The sequence below is a fragment of the Hypomesus transpacificus genome, chromosome 6 (assembly GCF_021917145.1).
Source record: "Hypomesus transpacificus isolate Combined female chromosome 6, fHypTra1, whole genome shotgun sequence".
NCBI classification, from domain to species: domain Eukaryota; kingdom Metazoa; phylum Chordata; class Actinopteri; order Osmeriformes; family Osmeridae; genus Hypomesus; species Hypomesus transpacificus.
Window position 1 is genome coordinate 7,774,458 of NC_061065.1, and position 19,188 is coordinate 7,793,645.

The window sequence follows — 19,188 nt, forward strand, 5'->3', positions numbered from 1 at the left end:
AAATAATGTAAAAAGTCTAGCATAGCGTTCAGAAAAATACAAACAAATTCACATTTGAATAATGTCTGTGGAGCAGACAGTATTTGCCTTTTTTTATTAGGCTACTTGAGTTATGTTAATCTTTGCATCACTTCCCTTTCCTTGTGTTTTGATTGAAAACGGTCTTCATGTTTCTGATCAAAGTTCAAAGTCACCTATTTTATTTTCCAATTGTTCCTATCCTGTGCAGTCGCTATAGGTAGGAACTTGAAGGGTTTGGTGTGTGGTAGCAAAATGTGAAAGGGGACAAATGTAGTTTATGCAGTAATCTAGGGCAAAGGCAAAAAGAGGCAGTACATTTATTGGAAGGTATATATTGGAAGTGTTATAAGTTAACACTTTTACACACAAAGGTATTACATATATTATTATATATTATAAAGTCTTACAATTAACTGGAAAATATTAAAATGCACGATGACAAGGGGCTGATTTCAAGATTACGTATAGGGTCTACCGATAAAATGAACAGTCACTGTCCCAGTTGTGTTCTGTAGGCTATGTAGCAAAAAAGATAAGATAAAAAGAGAAAATAAATTTATTTTTGGTCTAGGTTAAATCGTATCAGATCCGCCCATCTTAACACACAGCAGCACGCATGCGCACTAGCTATTTGCCTGCCCTTCCGAAGCGTCGAAGTAGTGGTGGAGAATGATAGTAGAAGCGCGGCTGTATGTTGTTTTTTGGTTTAAATAAAAGTAGCTGAAATACACTTTATTCTGAATACAATTTCATGGAAAATACTGGTAAGTCTGCAATAATCTTTATGTTTCGAAAATAATCAACATATATTAGTAGCGACGAGCGAACCTTTTAACTCCTTCGTTTAACAACGCAACGGAAATGTGGTTGCTTGCTAGCACTAGCTATCGTAGCTAATAGCACGAAGCTATCAACCGTATATTCAACGGAAGCTTGCACGACGTGTGGTAAATCAGGCTGGCTAGCGTGGAGCAGGCCTCAAACGCACTAGCTAGCTAGACAAGGTTTATCGTTTGAGGAAACTGTAAAACATTATCCAGCAGAATGGTAGTCAATGTTTAGTGATGTGTATTAATTGTGTCGAAATTATAGTATAACGTAGATGGTTAAATGTAAGTAAATGATCCACTTCATTCGACAATGCTAGCCTTCGTTGGCTAGTTTCTCAAAATCGACATAAATTGCCAACTTGGGAGTTTTGAATACATTTACATGAAACTAGCCAAATACAAATTGTGATGGATTACATGATTATAAAACACGAATCAAATCTACAAACGTGAACTGCTGGGTTTTTGTTTCGTTGAACTGAATTGGCAATATCGCGTGGCTGATAAGGCCGCACTGCCAAACTTTGAACGTGAAAGTTGACATAGATTGCCCTTATATGTCAATTCGAACTTTGGCATTGCAGTAGTTTGCTAAGAACTTTGTTGCCACTCTGCAACAATTTCAAACGCCCTAAACAATTGATAATCCAATTTCGTAAAAAATGTTGTACAGTCGAAGTATTTCTTAAGGGTTTCTAACCAAATATTTTTAAATGCATTTACATGTTAGGCTTCCTAATCAAAACTAAAGCATTAACTAAATCAATAAACTAAAGTATTTTCCCCCCATCGCACAGATTTGCACCTCTCTGACGAGCCCATGACGGGAATGCTGGACACGGACTCCCCTGAAAGTGGGGACTCCCCTGAGAGTGGGGACTCCCCTGCCATGGAGGGAACTGGGGATGGCTTCCTCCCAGACCTCCCTGTCCTCACCCACGCTGCCGAGTGGTCCATGGACCAGGTGCCCCCGGACACCCTCACCACCGTCCTGCCTGAGGACTCGGACCAGTCCCAGGACGGCCTGGAGCAGCATCAGACCCATCAGCGTAGCGAGCCTTCTGACCTGGGGTCGGTGGAGAGGGCCGTGGAGCAATTCCAGCTCTTCCAGGAGCAACAGCAGGAGCAAACAGAGCAGGTCCCAGACGCGGAGGAGTCGACAGACGCTCTGAAGCAAGGTCTGGAGCCGACCCCGGGGGAAGAGCAGGCTGCACCCGTAGCTGAGGATGGAAGCCCTGCCAACATGGAGCTGGAGGACGCGTCCAAGGAGACCGCAGAGCCGGAGGAACCTGCTGTCCCGGCTGAGCCCGAGCTGCCCTCTGAGTTTGAGAAGCTCTTAAAAGGCTGTGAAGACAGCCCAGAAGACTTCAATGGATGGGTCTATCTTCTGCAATATGTTGAACAAGAGGTAAGCAAAACCCTTCCTTTTACAGTTCTATAGAGGAGTGGTTCTTAATCCTGGTCCTCGGGACCCCCTGCCCTGCATGTTTTAGATATTTCCCCGCTCCAACACAGCTGATTAAAATAAATGGGCCTAATAACGACCCATTAATTTGAATCAGGTGTATTTGAGGAGGGAAACGTCTAAAACATGCAGGGCAGGGGGTCCCGAGGACCAGGATTGAGAACCACTGCTATAGAGGTTAGTCACAGTATATAAAAACAAAGTGCTTATTTTTCTGATCCTTAACGTTTTTTTTTCGTATTCTGTTCAGAATAACCTGGTGGCTGTGAGGAAGTCTTTTGATGAGTTTTTCCTGCGCTACCCGTACTGCTACGGCTACTGGAAGAAATACGCAGACATTGAGAAGAAGCATGGCCATACTCAAGTGGCTGAAGAGGTAAGCATGTGGAAAAAAATTGCATGTCAAGATCTTGAGTTTCTCTGTTAAGACACTTCCATGTTTTATAGTTGTTTGAGAGTGCTCTCTGTGCCTGACCTCAGGTGTACAGGCGGGGCGTGCAGGCGATTCCTCTCAGCGTGGACCTGTGGCTGCACTACCTGTCTTTCATCAAAGAGAACGCAGACACCAGTGACCCAGATCTGGAGGAACGCATAAGAGCGTAAGTAACACATATTTATCATACTCCATCAATCAACACATCTGCAATCCCCCCCCCCCATACTTCCTTGCATAAGGATAAGACATTTGCCATTGTGTGTCGTCTGGATTTAAAGTGTAACGGGTGAGGCGTGATTGTACTCATCATCCTATATGCTGTTACTCCCACAGTGCCTATGAGCATTCCGTGCTTGCTGCAGGGACAGACTTCCGCTCCGACCGGCTGTGGGAGGCTTACGCCAACTGGGAAACGGAGCTGGAGAAACTGGCAAACGTCACCGCCATCTACGACCGAGTCATGAGCCTCCCCACCCAGCTCTACTCCCAGCACTTCCAGAGGTACAAAGACATTCCTGACTCTGGCCCAAACTGTGACCTTGACTGTATGACTTTGATTGTAGCAGAAAAAAAATGTTGTAGAATAGTAATTATTTTAGTTAGAAGAGCAACATTTGAGTAGTTTTTCATATATGTTTTTTACCTTGTCAGAAATATGGTGAATTTCTTTTATTGAATATCTCCTCTTTATTTCTACAGGTTCAAGGAGCATGTGCAGAACAACAACCCTAAGCACTTCTTGTCGGAGGAGGAGTTTGTCCAGCTGAGAGTGGAGCTGTCTAAAGCCAGCGTGACGGGAGAGACCGGAGAGGACGGAGAGCCCATCGAGCCACCGGCTGAGGATCTTCCTCCAGGGATCGAGGACCTCCCTGATCCAGCCAAGGTATGCCTATCCCCTCTCCCCTCCCCCTCCCCCTGGCAGGGTTTACAAACATGGTGAGGCCTGAGGCCCTCGTCCATTCTTCCATGGAGAGAAAGAGACAGACAAATCTGTTCAGGTTTGAAGAGCTGTCTTTCCATCAGCAGCCAAAGCCAGTGAATGCCTGGGAGAGTCAAGTTGGCGTCCAATCAGGGACTCTGCTCACACTGGGTCAAGATCGCCCGTGATCGAGTGACCCTCAGCACCAGCAGCCGGGGGCTGGTCATTCAACAGGCTGATATGCAGGGTGCATACATACGTACCCCACTACAAGCTTCTTTTCTCTCATGGTGATGTAAATCCTTTGCAGCTGGACTTGCAGTTTGCACATCAGTGGAGTCTGTCCTGGTCCGCCACGACGCGGGAGGGTTGACGACGTGTGTGTTTTTGTGTTCTGTGTAGAGGGTGACGGAGATCGAGAACATGCGCCACAAGGTGATCGAAAGCCGCCAGGAAGTGTTCAACCACAACGAGCATGAGGTCAGCAAGCGCTGGGCCTTCGAAGAAGGGGTAAGTTATAACCTGATGTGTTCTCTAATGTATTTAACTGTATGAAAATTAGGGAAATGAAACTAGAATCTAAAAACTTTTGTCCGTATGCTGATTTTATATTTACTTTGGGTTCCTCAGATCAAGCGGCCGTATTTCCACGTCAAAGCCCTGGAGAAGACTCAGCTGAGCAACTGGAAAGAGTACCTGGACTTCGAGATCGAGAACGGGACTCCTGAACGCGTGGTGGTGCTGTTCGAGCGATGCCTCGTCGCCTGTGCCCTCTACGAGGAGTTCTGGACAAAGGTAACCTGAAGTCTGACCCGTCAACTTCCCTTTTTCCATCAAATGCCCCCCCCCGCACTCCCCCCCCCCCCTCCAACAACGATGATATCACATCCTCACAGTAAATCGCCCTGCACTCTCTCTTTGCGTGTAACGTTGATATGTGACTCTGTTGTATTAGGGGATGGCCAGCTTGCCACACAAGATTTGACTCCAGCATTTGCCAACTACTACGTTGCATCTTCTCCGTCTCCCACTACCTTACAGAAACTTATCTTATTGGTTCCATGAAGGTGCTGATGGGTTTACAAAGAATTTCTAAAAACGATCTTGTCAATGAAGCAATTCACAAGTTCAGTGAACAGGAAATAAAGGTTTGAAAATGTTGTTTGTCCCTTCTTTATCTCTCTCTTTCTCTCCTCCATCCCCCCTCTCTTCTCCTCTATCTCCCCCCCTCTTCTCCTCTTTCAACTCTTTCCCTTTTTCTCTTCATTCAAGTACGCGAAATACATAGAGGGCTACAGCATAGAAGGAGTGCGGCATGTCTACAAGAAAGCGTGTACCATCCACCTGCCCAAGAAGCCAGCCATCCACCTGCTGTGGGCCGCCTTTGAAGAACAGCAGGGTAAGTCACTATCTCCTTCACTAGGCCTTTTTGTAGAAAGCACAGCTACTTCCACTGCCTCTGGAAGAATTATTCAGGCCAGAACTGACCCCTGACTTGCTTTAGCACCAGCGTACTGATCTGGAAGTGAAACCGTCTAAATGCGTTTCCCCCTCAGGCAACGTCGACGAGGCGCGCCGCATCCTGAAGGATCTGGAGGAGGCGGTCCCGGCCCTCGCCATGGTGCGTCTGCGGAGAGTCAGCCTGGAGCGTCGCCACGGCAACCTGGAGGAGGCGGAAGCCTTGCTGAGGGACGCCATGGCGTCGGGGAAGAACGCCAGCGAGACGTCGTTCTACGCGGTGAAGCTGGCCCGGCAGCTGCTGAAGGTGCAGAGGAGCCTGGGCAAGGCCAGGAAGGTGCTGCTGGAGGCCATCGAGAAAGACCAGGTGAGAGACTGGAGAGATCAGTTAGGACAGTTGACAAGGACCAGGTGAGAGAGACTACCAGTGCCTTTGATCTTGAAGGACCAGAGGAGAAGAGCGGTCAGAGGACTTAATAACATTTCATTTTCAGGAAGTGGACTCCAGTTCAGAGATTGAAAGCAGATATGGGACGGGGAGGTACTTGATGTGATGCGTTCTGTGTGTGTGTGTACAGACAAGCCCCAAGCTGTACCTGAACCTGTTGGAGCTGGAGTACAGTGGGGATGTGCAGCAGAACCAGGCAGAGATCCTGGCCTGCTTCGACCGGGCCCTGAGCAGCTCACTGCCCCTGGAGTCTCGCCTCACTTTCTCTCAGCGCAAGGTGGAGTTCCTGGAGGACTTTGGCAGCGAGATCGATTTGTGAGTCCCCATTGAATTGATGAAATCGTAATCCATGAATGCAAAGGTGCTTATCTAAACCCTATATTAGGTGGCACCTTCCCTAATATGTAGTTCAAGTGATACTTTTTGAAACGCACCCCCATGCAATAGGCAAAATCCCTTTGCTCTTCTAATCTGTTCTGATTTGATATTCTTTCACAGGCTAGTGATTGCGTATGAAGAACACCAGAAACTTCAGAAAGAACATGACTCAACTAAGAGGAAAGCAGAGAATGGGTATGTATACACAGGGCTTAAAGCAGTGGTTCCTCGGGTCCTCAGGACCCCCTGTCCTGCATGTTTTAGATTTTTCCCTGCTCCAACACACCTGATTCAAATGAATGGTCGTTAACAGGCTTCTGCAGAGCTGAATTGACCCATTAATTTGAATCAGGTGTGTTGGAGCAGGGTAACATCTAAAACATGCAGGACAGGGGGTCCCGAGGACCAGAGTTGGGAACCACTGGCTTAAAGTATTGCGGAAACGTTTCGGATGTCCAGCGTGCGGCCATGAGAGTAAAAATACAAATTAGGAACTTGCATGCCGTTTAATATTTTCGAATCAATTGATTTCCCCTACCAATCATATGAGAGAAACACAGCTATAACTAATGTTACAAGCCTATCAGAAGCAGAGCAGGGTGGGTCCTGGCCACACAGAGTGAATGAGATCCATATGTCACATTAGCGTTGTCGGTGAAAGCATGGAGCGCAAATTCATGAAGCCTGGGGATGATGTCCTACCCATAAATGACTAAAAAATAAATGGCGCTGGGCGTGGATAGAAGGTAGAGAAGACGAGCCTTTTGGCAATTGGTGCAAGAAACTGAGAGAGCCTGGTGCTTGTTTCTGCACGTTTTGCTTGAGGAAGCTACTAAATAAATGCCAGCAGCGGTAAGAAAGTGCTTGCTCGTCGTGTCAGTCGCTGCTCGTGCACTCAAATTTACCACGATGTTGCCGGGGAGCAACTGCTACAGCTGACACACTGTTGTCTATGACTGACCATGTCTGCTTATAAAATAAGTTTGTGCATATTTCTTGCGGAACATGACTTGTCATTCACAACTTCTTAGCCACTGGCCACCCTGTGTAGAAAACTAGCAGAAGACTAAATAGCGTCCCCCCCTCAAAGTTCAGGCTCAGGATTTGTGTTCACTTAAACCCCTGTATACAGCTAAACTGATCTCTGTGGATTTGGACAGTTTGAAAGTTCAAAAACAACAAATGGAAATGAACTCCCAGTGTTTTTGCTAAACGTTAATTATTGACACAAACATGTTTAACCACCTGCAGCTCCCAGGAGCCCGAGTCCAAAAGGCAACGTCTGGATGAGAACTCAGGCTCAGGGGCCATGATGCAAGACAACTCTGCCTACAACTACAACTGGTACCAGGTGAGTTTCTGGACATGTCTGGGGACTTGGGTTGCATCTCCTTTGAGGTCAAAAAGACATGGTGTTTCCTGGTCCTGGTAACATCAGATGGGGAAAGACAGTGTGAACGTCACAGCACAGGGGCAGACGGTGTGAACGTCACAGCACAGGGGCACGGTGTGAACGTCACAGCACAGGGGCAGACGGTGTGAACGTCACAGCACAGGGGCATACGGTGTGAACGTCACAGCACAGGGGCATACGGTGTGAACGTCACAGCACAGGGGCAGACGGTGTGAACGTCACAGCACAGGGGCAGACGGTGTGAACGTCACAGCACAGGGGCAGACGGTGTGAACGTCACAGCACAGGGGCAGACGGTGTGAACGTCACAGCACAGGGGCAGACGGTGTGAACGTCACAGCACAGGGGCAGACGGTGTGAACGTCACAGCACAGGGGCAGACGGTGTGAACGTCACAGCACAGGGGCAGACGGTGTGAACGTCACAGCACAGGGGCGATTTCACGACCTTATGCAATGAGTGAGATCCCCAACAGGGGTTGACACATATGTATTGAGAAATTACCTTGATACATATTTATTTAATCCTATTTTTGTTTTCGTTTTCTCCTTCCAGCAACAGTACAACAACTGGGGTCAGAATTCCTGGGGCCAGTACAACCAGTATGCCCAGTATAACCAGTACTACCCACCTCCCCCTACATGATGGACCCAGCCTTCATGCTAAGAGATTCACGGAGGAAGCATCCTTTCTACCCCAGTGCAAACTACTTCAGACTCCCGTCTTCTTCTGATCAATGTCATTTTATTATTTCAATACCTTTCATACCTTCATAACCGCCACCAATAGGCTGGCTAATGTTTGTGTTGTTAAAGCATGTGTTGTTGCAGACTTCAGATATTTTCTCATTCTGTTGAAGTGAAAAAAAATCGTTTATAGATTGGATGATTTAGTTTGATCTCTCCTCTTTTTTTTGCGGAAGTTAGTTTTGTTTGGTGAAGATGTAGATTTGTATGGATGCAGCGGTACATCTCTGATCCACAGCCCCCTTCTCTGCTTTCCTAAGTGTTTTAAGATTTCAAGGTTATTTTGTTTTCTGCAACAAAAAATGAAATTCAGATCCTTTTTTAATTTTGACCCAGTTTCATAATAAAGAGATTGATATCCTATCTTGACTGTGTTTTATTACTGAAGGACTCCGTAAAATTGAATTAAAAGTTTATCATGTGAAAAACAAAAATGGAAGATATATCCCATTCAGATAGTTGCACTTTCATCTGACAATTTTAGTGTATATTTATTTAGTTTCAGTTTACATTGCAACAATGGTGAGCGTGAATAATGTTTGTTGTGTGAAAACAGACACAGCGTTCAAATATGAATATTGGACCGACACAATCACTACAGTTGCACATTTGATCGGATTCGTTTATGAACGGGAGTGGCTACAGCTGCTGCGTAGCTCTTCCCGGTTTACGTAAACGTGCACATGCGCATTGTCGACGATCCGAAAGTCCTTTTTTGCCTAGTGTTGAACGACTAGCATCAAACGAGGTGAGGCCTTTGTAAATTTAATCAAAATAGCACATTTATAACCCCTTCATGACAGCGAATTTAGTGTTAACAATGTTCGTAAACATGTAACTATCAAAATCGACATTAGTTTGTTTGGGAGCCATGTGTTTTGTCAGCTTTTATGAGTAAATTACCAAAAACGCATGCCCCATGTGGCTAGTCTAGCTAGCTAACTAGCTTCCTTTTCGCCAACATAACTTGGTCCTTTCACGCCTGCCCCTACGTTTCCTTCCTACATCAGTTGGCCGTATTCACTCTTGTCTGATAGCCTTGTGATGTTTCAAAATATCTAAATGACTAGATACAGATTATATTGTTGCATAAAATTTGACTACCATGTAGAGAATAATTCCGGAACAAGGTCCAATTGGCTTGTACTTTTAGCAACGTAGGGACCTAGTCAGCTAGTTGTGTATCTTGACAACTAAAAATGTCATGAAATGTCATACCTTTAATTTTTTGCTTGGTTACTAAAGCTGTTTGTGAACCCATTAAGTTAACCCTAAATCTTGTTAGCTGACATACGCACGTGGTTTTCCCACTGGGGTATTCATTGATTTCCACAAACGCCGTTTCTTCCAGCCTGAAGATGCAGCTCTTTCTACGTGCCCAGAATATTCACACCCTTGAGGTGACTGGCCAGGAGACTGTCAAAGACATCAAGGTAAGAATACATCAATTCACCTGTAGCGCTAATTTACCCAGCCATAGTGTCCTCGAGGCCTTTTCTAATCAGTCATGATGTTTCAGGCTCATGTCCAGGCTTTGGAAGGTCTGCTGGTGGAGGAGCAGGTGCTGTTGCTGGCTGGCTCTCCCCTGGAGGATGACCTCTCCCTGGCTGCCTGTGGAATCTCTGAGCTCTGTACTCTAGAGGTGGCCGGCAGACTGTTGGGAGGTTAGTATACAGCCATCTGTGCAAATTAAGCTCATTTTTTTCAGCCTTTTAAATCTAGCAGAACTTCAAAGTGTAAATGGGGATGTTGGGCTAAATATTTGCTTTCATCTCACTGAATAAAAATGTTCTATGGAAAAAAAGGGTATTTTAACCTCCCATTTGCACGCTCTTTCCACCAGGTAAGGTCCACGGCTCTCTGGCCCGTGCCGGAAAAGTAAGGGGACAGACACCCAAGGTCAGTAGAATCTCCTTATGTGCACATTAGGCCCTGCTAATTGCAATTCTACAATTTGACAGACATGGTATTTGCCATTTGTAAAATGTCAATACAGTAATTATTTTGTTATCTGGAGACAGCGTGGTCATTTGAACTAATGGAAATAAGCAGATGTTTGTCACTGCTCTAAAGATAATATCCAAAATACATAAACATGTTGTCTTGTTTTCCAGGTCGACAAACAGGAGAAGAAAAAGAAAAAGACTGGCCGTGCCAAGCGTCGCATCCAGTACAACAGACGCTTCGTCAACGTGGTGCCCACCTTCGGGAAGAAGAAGGGACCTAATGCCAACTCCTAAACTTCCATCACATCCCTTTTTGTTTCAACCAAGCTAAATGTTATCCTTCTGTACAGAATAAAATTGGTTTGGTAAAAAGGTAGCTTTTGTTTCTGCGATTGATGACTAAATGTCGAGTGTCCTGCAAAATACATTTGTGTTTATACAATGGAGATCTAGAAGGCTGTTAATGGGTACTGTTAAAACATTCTAGAGGGGGGAACCCCTATGCAAAAAGCCAGTGATTCTCTACTTCATAGGAAAGGCTAGTCTTAAACCTTTTTGGTCTAATGTCTTAAAGGCAGGGTAGGCAATGTTGTAGAGGAGCACTTTTTGTCATATTTGCCCAAAAGTAACTCAACGTCTTGATAGCAACCAATATATATCTAAAGGTTTGACGGTAAAATGAAATCCCTAAGAAATCTCTGGGCATCACAATATAGTAATAAACATGTCTAGTCATTAAGGGGTAGGGGGACCCCGTGGTGTAGTGGGTTGAGAACAAGAGCCTACACCACAACCTGGATTCAAAACCAGCACAGAGCGTGGTGCCAAACATCTATGGGCCAAATCCCTGTAACCGTTGCACACTCTGACTGTCTAGATCCCCTCTCCCAACTCATGTAACCGCAGCACACTCCCTGACTGTCCAGATCCCCTCTCCCAACTGTCTTTTCAGGTACCCACCAAGAAAAGCTCAACCAAGAGTCTAAAAATAAATACCTTATTTCAGTTTTAGTCGAGTTTCAAATAAAAAAATTCAATTGTTTAACTTAAAAGTTACATTGTGGACATGTGAGATGTGGGACTTCACCTTCAGTTTCATAAATATAGTCTCCTCTCTGCCAAATGCTTGTTAATCTCAGGAATATTCTCTTTAGTTTGGTTAGAAACGGTGCAAATTATACAATGATAATCGGTGCGGGGTCAGCTTCTCCAGGGCGTAAAGTAATATTTACAATTATAGGTAAGAACGATATATAGATGTATCAACCCCCCAACCTGTTGTTTATACCTCTTTTGGGTGGGGGGGTCCAAGTCTTAACCAGGGGGGTGAAGCCCCCCCGTAATTCGAACCCTGAACTCTCACTACTTTGCAATAACTTTCTGCAGCCAGCATTTCTGGAAATAATTGAGGGTAAAACCGTTTTTAGGCCTTAAATTTCAGTTCAGAATTTAAGACCCCATGGGAACCCTGTAGCTAGCTTTGCACAACTTGCCTACCCTGCCTTTAATTTTTATATCAACACTAGAAATTGTAACATGGCTGGTATTTCATTTGATTACATGCACACAGCATATTACTAGCACTGGTTAAAAAACATTTACATTTCAATTTTGTTCCCAAAATCAGTTTATTTATTTTCACAACATACATGCAAATGAAACAAAAACAAAACGCAGGAACGAAACAGGTATTCCTCTGCTTATTTACTCAGGATGCCCCATCTGTACAGTGCTGCCCGGTCATCTCTTAATAGGCCACGCTGGGAGGGACAGAAGACTGGCAACTCACTTCCGACGCTAACTAGCTGCCAATCGGTTAATTCTTTACCAGATTCCCCATTATGACGAGTGTGGATAAAGCAGAAACATGGCAACCAATACAACTAAATGAAACGGAACACGCAGTTGCTTGAAAACGTTTTAAGACCGTTTAGCCACTCATTTCCCTCCGAGCATGGCCGTTTAGTGACTCCCGTGTTGTCCCATCCTTAGGGAGTAGTGCATGCTGGAGACGATTCTGCCGTTAATCTACGGACACCAGTTCAACCTCGAAGATCAGATTTGCATTTGGTGGGATTCTGGTAAAGGGTGGGTTAAGGAGAAGAATATGAAAATTACAGTGGAATTTTTTTCTGAGTCACTTAACTTTGACATGTTACTTGACCAAGGCCAAATAACCTGTTGTAACATGATTTTAGGTGTTGCAACACTCATAGAACAATCCACTGCCATAAATTAAACAAAGGATACTTTGAGTCTGGAAGACCCTTCCGTCCATAGGCCCACTCTGCCTCAATCTCCAGTTTTGCTGTTTCACCCTTGCTCATTGTGAGAACTCCTTCATCCCACTGTGGAAACAAGGTTTGTCATAAATATTTTAGTAATCAGTAACTTGCATACACATTCATTAAAACGCAAAGGGGGTGGGTGTATAGTAATGACTTACTCCTCTGATTACTCTGCCCAAGCCAACCTTGAAGCTTAAGGGTTTGCTTTGCTTCTTCTTTCTGGCAGCTTCAGGAGAGTGAAGACAGGAGGCGAAAGTTGCTTAAATTATTTTCATACTGAAACCTTTGGAGATCAATGATATCCTCAAGACAAGAGCATGATTGAAAGGGAAGGGGTCCATACTTGCAGGAATGTTGGTGTCAAATACAGTGCCGTCCTCCAGGGAACCTGTGTACCAACAGCTCACAGTATCGCCCTTCTTTGGAAAGTTTGTCTTGTCTCCTTTTTTCAACACAGCCTTTTTAAATTTGGGAGGACCCTGAAAAATCCAATGATTCAAGATGATTATAAAATCATCAAAATTAGGTATACAGTAGGGTAATTGTTCAATTAATTTTGAACACCTCTTCATGTTTGCTTGGGTACATATTAATTGTGCCATGTCTTTCTGCAAGTAATTATGTACAACTGTACCTCATCGATAACCTCTGTCTCTTTAGGTTTGTCTTCAATCTTCACAGTTCTAACCTGCTCCGTCACCTCCTCAATGGGTTCTGTGCCTACAAACCGCTGTTCATAACAAGATAAGGTTTCAGTGACATTCATCAGCTGTTGTATTATGTCCATTCAAAACAGGCAAGAGTTCACTTACCTTGCTTGCAAACAGGTCATTGTAGGCATTTATCAGCTGTTCTTTCTTTGCCGTTTTTGCAACATTCTTGATATTTCCCATCAACTTGTGTTCAGCGAGAAACTGTAAGAAAGGTGAAGTGTCAAACCTAAAATGTCACATCTGGTAGAATGTTTAGAAAAATGACATTAGGCCATTTTGTAAAGATGGCAACCTTTAAATATGTGTATCAGCTCAAGTCTGAAAAACTATTATAGCGTGCACAGCTTTTCTCTCAAACGTTAGAAATTATGACATGCATTTGCCATATTATGTTTCACTGTTTCGTATGTTAGCTAGCTATAATAAATTGGCAATAGCCCATCAATGCTGAGTGGCTGCCAGCTAGTGCTAGCTATAGCCACCATGCGTTCCATGCAGTTGCAAGTTAACTATGACATTTCAGTGTGCGCTTACACGCCATTCTCTGCATGGTTACAAGTATTAAACATACCGAGTGGGCTGCATTGTCCTGAATGAATTTAATGACATCTTTTTTGTTTAGATCATCACTTTTGAGCTGTTCATCGCTCCATTCTCTGGTTGGTTCTTCCGCCATTTTAAAAACGCAGTGCTGCTGCTGAACCTTTACCTCCGGCTTCTCAGAACCAATCATATACGACTTCTCAAATAAGTTTCTCAAGCTGTTCCTTATTCATAACGGACTTCATTTCCTTATGCCCCTAATGCCTCAAGACATCGCCCATTGAAGTTATGATTTTGATATCATTTAGTCTTCTAGAAAATAACCCTTACATATTTTTAAGTAAATAGTTTATAGATTGGAAAATAACGAAATAATGCAACATTTTCAGGTGCGACAATCAATTCACTTGTTTCATTTAGAAAAATACTATACAAGCCTACTAGGATCACATGACTCATGTGCAACTATCTGTGTTATAGAATCTGTATCATGCATGCCAACATTTCTGGATTATATTTGCTACAGTACCATCTGGTGGAAAACAAATGCCAGCACTGTTGGCAACAACCTGTACTTACTAGCTACCTAGCTACAGTAGCATATAACCAATTTTTTGTGAAGTAGTCTCGAAAATTAAGCAAGTATTTCGTGACATGTTGTGGTCTTTACCACTAAGCTTAATCAACCTAGACTACCTTCGAATCAAAAAAGTGTTTCACGGGACGGTCTGAGCAGACATTTGCAACATGAGTCTACAACCTGGTTGCCCTGGTTACAGCCATTACCGCCATATTTTAGTGCGACATTTTTCGATAGGTCACTGATTTCGATAGGCTAGCCTACTTCACAAAGTTTACGTTTCTTTTCCCCACCATTTGCTTTAATAAAAATATAAACACAGGAAAAATACATGTATACTATGCTATTTTTGCTTGGGTGAAGCAAAACGGTGTAAAAAAAGCTTAGGCATAAAGAACAGAGTTTTCACTTTGCAGCAGGAATACGCAGCTGTAGCCTACCAAAGAGGAAGAACTTGGCCATACCAGAACCTGTTTAAGGTATTAGATATACTAGGCTATATTATACATTCTATGGTTGTACTGTACACATAACTCGAAGAGAGTTTAGGTCTGTGCTTAGGTAACATTTATCATGACCATGTTCAGTTTTTATTTTATTATTAATTTGTGATCATTTTCCATCTTAAACTATTCCTCAGAGACAACACTCTGAGTTGTAGGCTACCTAAAATAATAAAATATATAATTAATATAATTATTCAGGTCACAAGCGTATGGATATAGATAAAAGCATGTATTTTATATTACTATATCGGAAGCCTTCTAACAGACATGTTATCACACAATACGAGTATGACACCTTAAAACCAGACCATTATGATTGCTTACAAGTCATATCTTTCACAAACATTTACAGTGTCACTTTTTACTTAATATGTAAATCCTGGAATTTGTCCAGAAACTGCATTCTGGATATCACACAGGCACTGACATTTACAAATGGTGTTCATCAAGTTGGTACAAAGACATGATAAAAAATATTAACAGATTGCATTGTGTAAGGCTCTTTTTGTCTAATTTTTTTTAATCATCTAGCAATTCAAATGAATGAATTAACCTGCGTACCTGAATATTGCTGCCCTCAACAGTGGCTACATGCACTGCCAAACAATTCAATTGTGTGTTTGTGTTTAGATGGTGTTTGGCTGAGAAGGTATTTTTTTCTCCCTCCATTTTTATCATCAGGATTAATCCAGTGAGTGAGGATGAACAGTCAGCATGTGTAATATGAATAAGTACAGCAGATATTCAAGGACCGTAAGTACATCGTTTTCCAGTATGTATGTCAGTTTGGATAAAAATGCTATCTGAATAAATGTATGTAAACGATTAATATGTATGCAAAAAGGAGAGTCATTGTGCTGTAATATTATAGCATATAGCACGCACCCACTTGATCACTGGTGTATAACCAGCACACAGATACAAGTTGTTTGTGTGGTGAACAGATCCTCCAGGCTTCAGAGGCGCTCCAAGAACCAGACTTCGTTGTGTCTGTGAGTTGCAGCCAGGCTGGTGTATCCAGCCACAATGAAAGAATCACTCACAGAAACCTCCAGAGGGTCCAATACCTCAGAGAAGGCATTGATCTCCCTCAGGATGGAGCTTTCGCTGGTCGGACCACTGAAAGACCTGAGAGGAAGGTGCAGAGAGACACAAGATCCGTAAAGAGACAGACAACTGGACAAACAGCCTCAACCGCATCAGTGCATGCACAAGAGCATGGGAGACAAACTGTCACTACCTGGCGTATGCCACAGTGACAGGCCACGTCTCTATGGTGATGTCAGGGTCAGCAGGTATAGGGGGCTGGTGCTGGTGATGACAGGGCAGGTGGTACGCCACCGTTACAGCTCTGGACAGTGCGGTCCGAGTCTCGTCTGTCCGCACCACTGTCACTATTGGCACGGTCATACCCAGGTAACTCCCTGTCAGACAGGGCAGATCCAACAAGGGGGTTAGTCACTAGTCGGGACCTCCCGCCCTATGTGTTGATGCTTCCCTCTTCTGACACACCTGATTCAAATGAATGGGTTGTTATCAGGCTTCTACTGATAACTTGTATAACTGCATGCTCTTATGGGTCTTCCCTTTGGCACTTGTTTGGTTTTTCACAATGTATGCTTCATGTTTTGGCTGCTTGCAATGTTTGGGGGTATCTCGTTGTTATGATCAGTGACCTATGCTCTTTTGTAAAGCTCTCTCTTGGAAGTTGCTTTGGATAAAAGCGTCTTCTAAATGCATAAATGTAAATGTAAATGCTGCGCTTGATAACGACCCTTTCATTTGAATCTGTTGCTTTGGAAGAGGGAAACACCCAAAACATCCAGGACAGGGGGTATAGGACGGCTGTTCTAAAGCATCAGTAACAGCCATGACTAGAAGCCAACAACTTGCAGGGTTGAGAGCAGGTCCCCTACACTCACTCACCTAGTGTATTATGTTGGCAGATATATCTCATGAGCTTCATGAAGCCAGCACAGATGCTCTGCTCGTACGTATCGTTCTGCATGGTGACACATGCCCAGAAGGCCCTCTGGTAGACACGCTTTTCATACGGTACATTGTCACACTGAGGAAATGCATAGGCAAATCGGTAGATAAGTGATGTAACAATACTGTAGTTTGCTGACACACTGCATAGATGCTTCAGCTAGTCCTGTGGTCAATTTTCTCAAAAGAGCAATGGACAGTTAACAGGCAACATATTAACGTAGGGAAGTTTGTTGTATGTTGTAAAAACACTTGATTTCCTAATTATTTCACACAATATTGTAGAAATCTTTTAACTTTTATGGAAAACAATCTTTTTTAGACTTTGGCTTTGAGGCATCCTGTCAGCCATCTGAGACAACTCAATAACATGAGAAGATACTGTATACTGACAGTGTAAGACAATGTTAACAATATTAAGACTGGTTAATTTAAAGTAGTCAGTAGTAGATGAGAGGTCAGATTTTAAAATGTGTGTTGTGTCAGATTGTGGTGATTAGTAGCCTAGTAGGCAGGCTAGTTATACACCTCTTGTATTTTGTAAGTTTGCAAAAACTGTCCTAAATTGTCACGTATCCTGACTGAATGGCTGAATCTAAGTTCCTGAGACTCTAATGTTGCACATAATGTGAACAAACTGGGTCAGTGCATAGTTGCCATGGTTATAAATAGGAGGCTGTGTGGTACAGTGGTTTAAGAAACCCATCTCTGCCACTGACTCATTGTGTGACTGAGCAAGTCACCTCCTTGTGCTCCGTCTTTCGGGTGAGACGTAGTTGTAAGTGACTGTGCAGCTGATGCATAGTTCCTACACCCTAGTCTCTGTAAATCGCCTTGGATAAAGCCATCTGCTAAATAAATAAATAATAATAACATATATTTTTTAAAGCAACCCTAACCATAATGCTGAGACACATAAGGTAGGACACATAAACCTAAGAGCTGGCCTACCTTCTCATGGGTGACGAGTGTGAAGGGGACCTTCTCCCTTACAGGTGTGTTTTCCATGTCAGTGGTAAGCTGCTGGATTGGCTGGGCCATATCTGTAGAAATGACAGGAAGTAAGATGCCTACTGCAACCTGCTATTAGTGCACTTGTGGTCAAATAAAGTTCAAAAGTTTAGCGCACACAAAATTAAAAAAGAACAGAATGTTGCTAAAAACACAAAATAGGATCCTTAACCTTACATAGGCCAACACGATACGATACGCTATCTAATCCAACTTCTGTGGTTAGTAGCTAAAACTTTCTTTCAGCGAATCTGATATACTAGCCTAATTGTTCGTAGAGGGAATGTAAAGAAAGAAGATTAACACAAACCAATGCCATTGTGAGCCCACTATGCACGCGGAAAAGCTGGGCTATATCAAAATACATCTTACCTTGAGGTATATCGATGGCATGCCCTCTACCAACATCCTGCCAAAAATTCAAGAGTCGGTCTTGATCCTCTTGCTCCATAACCTCGTTCTGTCCATCTAAGTCTGCGTTGTCGCCAAATGAGTCTGGATCCAAATCCTCGTCCTCCGTGAAAGATTCCAAATCTACCAATGTTATAATCCTTAAAGAGGGTAGTGAGACAGATTCGCTGACGCTGTTATGCCCACCTCTGCCATTCATGCCGCAGCTTTCGCGATCCATGATATTCGAATCAAGGAAAAGGAACTTGTAAATCAGAATGCAGGATTTATCCTAATTGAACGAGAAAGAAAACCTAAGTGGTGAAATTGTGAAGGTGAGGTATAGGCAATCAGTGCTAAACACTTGGCAAGGTAGAAATCGGGAGTTCGACTTGCCACACGTCCCTTAATATACGGAATCGTCCCGTATTTGAGAATAAAATAGCGCATCCCGTTTTGAATCAATACGTAACGGGTCTTGTCCCGTATTTTCAGAGTTGTCTTCAACGCAGCATCCCATGCAAATCATCCCACCCGCATGAAGACTCGTCCTATTCTTCCCCTGATTGGGTAATACTCGCTGCCATCGTTGGTTTGATCGGTTTGTTTCAGGGTCACGGCCAATCAGTGTCAGAGGAGGGCGGGTCTCTTGGCGGAGAGTATCTGGAGCTCCAGATACCCCCCCGCGTAATAAGAACTAGCCTACACTTAAAAAAGGAAGTAGGCTTGACATGCTCCGATACTGCACACTACTACTTCTGGTCCACTGATGTTATCATGTTCATGATGATGTTCATGGAAGAGCCTTTGCAAGTTTCCTGCACTATATATATTTTTTCCCAATATACCTTTTTGAGAATCAATGCAGTTGTTCAATTTAAAGTTATTAAGTTATGGATCTGTTAATTTAATAAGTTAATAAAATATGGTTCACATCTCACAAGTTGCTCCAGAAGCCAATTTTTTGTGTTCTCACTGTCAAACTTTGTGGGCCTATGTTTATTATCGTCATAGCTGTGAATGACCACTTGAGTTGTGATAGAGAGAGACTGAGTGCATCTGTTCACACTGATTTCAATAGCAGATATCTTTTTATAATATCCACTA

At 43.4% G+C, this 19,188-nt stretch overlaps 4 protein-coding genes across 4 annotated transcripts; 2 read left to right on the forward strand and 2 right to left on the reverse strand.

Moving 5' to 3' along the window:
- Positions 1–657: 657 nt before the first annotated feature.
- On the forward strand, positions 658–8,478 carry prpf39 (PRP39 pre-mRNA processing factor 39 homolog (yeast)). The gene is made up of 14 exons (XM_047021330.1): positions 658–785; positions 1,649–2,259; positions 2,567–2,692; positions 2,797–2,915; positions 3,086–3,253; positions 3,452–3,635; positions 4,074–4,181; positions 4,302–4,466; positions 4,944–5,070; positions 5,228–5,496; positions 5,708–5,892; positions 6,076–6,150; positions 7,207–7,306; positions 7,925–8,478. The coding sequence occupies exons 1-14, from the start codon at positions 773–775 to the stop codon at positions 8,012–8,014; spliced, it is 2,340 nt and encodes a 779-aa protein (XP_046877286.1). The 5' UTR covers positions 658–772; the 3' UTR covers positions 8,015–8,478.
- A 301-nt stretch (positions 8,479–8,779) lies between these two features.
- faua (FAU ubiquitin like and ribosomal protein S30 fusion a) lies at positions 8,780–10,437 on the forward strand. The gene is made up of 5 exons (XM_047021687.1): positions 8,780–8,863; positions 9,467–9,548; positions 9,635–9,779; positions 9,959–10,014; positions 10,230–10,437. The coding sequence occupies exons 2-5, from the start codon at positions 9,474–9,476 to the stop codon at positions 10,353–10,355; spliced, it is 402 nt and encodes a 133-aa protein (XP_046877643.1). The 5' UTR covers positions 8,780–8,863; positions 9,467–9,473; the 3' UTR covers positions 10,356–10,437.
- Positions 10,438–11,675: 1,238 nt separating this feature from the next.
- Positions 11,676–13,810, reverse strand: fkbp3 (FKBP prolyl isomerase 3). The gene is made up of 7 exons (XM_047021660.1): positions 13,634–13,810; positions 13,162–13,263; positions 12,984–13,079; positions 12,693–12,828; positions 12,508–12,575; positions 12,312–12,409; positions 11,676–12,139 (listed from the first exon to the last, which is right to left on the reverse strand). The coding sequence occupies exons 1-7, from the start codon at positions 13,793–13,795 to the stop codon at positions 12,085–12,087; spliced, it is 717 nt and encodes a 238-aa protein (XP_046877616.1). The 5' UTR covers positions 13,796–13,810; the 3' UTR covers positions 11,676–12,084.
- A 1,628-nt stretch (positions 13,811–15,438) lies between these two features.
- On the reverse strand, positions 15,439–18,899 carry LOC124468813 (heme-binding protein 1-like). The gene is made up of 5 exons (XM_047021782.1): positions 18,064–18,899; positions 17,632–17,723; positions 16,618–16,759; positions 15,932–16,115; positions 15,439–15,819 (listed from the first exon to the last, which is right to left on the reverse strand). The coding sequence occupies exons 1-5, from the start codon at positions 18,320–18,322 to the stop codon at positions 15,648–15,650; spliced, it is 849 nt and encodes a 282-aa protein (XP_046877738.1). The 5' UTR covers positions 18,323–18,899; the 3' UTR covers positions 15,439–15,647.
- Between the last annotated feature and the right edge of the window lie 289 nt (positions 18,900–19,188).

What these genes read in the sequence shown, in the direction of transcription:
- prpf39 (XM_047021330.1), top strand. An exon ending in CTGGAGGAACGCATAAGAGC is followed by an intron (nt 2,916 to 3,085) that starts GTAAGTAACACA and finishes TTACTCCCACAG; the next exon opens with TGCCTATGAGCATTCCGTGC. An exon ending in GCTGGGCCTTCGAAGAAGGG is followed by an intron (nt 4,182 to 4,301) that starts GTAAGTTATAAC and finishes TGGGTTCCTCAG; the next exon opens with ATCAAGCGGCCGTATTTCCA.
- faua (XM_047021687.1), top strand. Translation starts at nt 9,474, where the DNA reads ATGCAGCTCTTTCTACGTGCCCAGAATATTCACACCCTTGAGGTGACT. An exon ending in AGACTGTCAAAGACATCAAG is followed by an intron (nt 9,549 to 9,634) that starts GTAAGAATACAT and finishes ATGATGTTTCAG; the next exon opens with GCTCATGTCCAGGCTTTGGA. An exon ending in GGCCGGCAGACTGTTGGGAG is followed by an intron (nt 9,780 to 9,958) that starts GTTAGTATACAG and finishes TCTTTCCACCAG; the next exon opens with GTAAGGTCCACGGCTCTCTG.
- fkbp3 (XM_047021660.1), bottom strand. Translation starts at nt 13,795, where the DNA reads ATGATTGGTTCTGAGAAGCCGGAGGTAAAGGTTCAGCAGCAGCACTGC. An exon ending in AGACAGAGGTTATCGATGAG is followed by an intron (nt 12,829 to 12,983) that starts GTACAGTTGTAC and finishes TGGATTTTTCAG; the next exon opens with GGTCCTCCCAAATTTAAAAA. An exon ending in TGACACCAACATTCCTGCAA is followed by an intron (nt 12,576 to 12,692) that starts GTATGGACCCCT and finishes ACTCTCCTGAAG; the next exon opens with CTGCCAGAAAGAAGAAGCAA.
- LOC124468813 (XM_047021782.1), bottom strand. Translation starts at nt 18,322, where the DNA reads ATGGATCGCGAAAGCTGCGGCATGAATGGCAGAGGTGGGCATAACAGC. An exon ending in CACTCGTCACCCATGAGAAG is followed by an intron (nt 16,760 to 17,631) that starts GTAGGCCAGCTC and finishes GCATTTCCTCAG; the next exon opens with TGTGACAATGTACCGTATGA. An exon ending in GTCACTGTGGCATACGCCAG is followed by an intron (nt 15,820 to 15,931) that starts GTAGTGACAGTT and finishes CCTTCCTCTCAG; the next exon opens with GTCTTTCAGTGGTCCGACCA.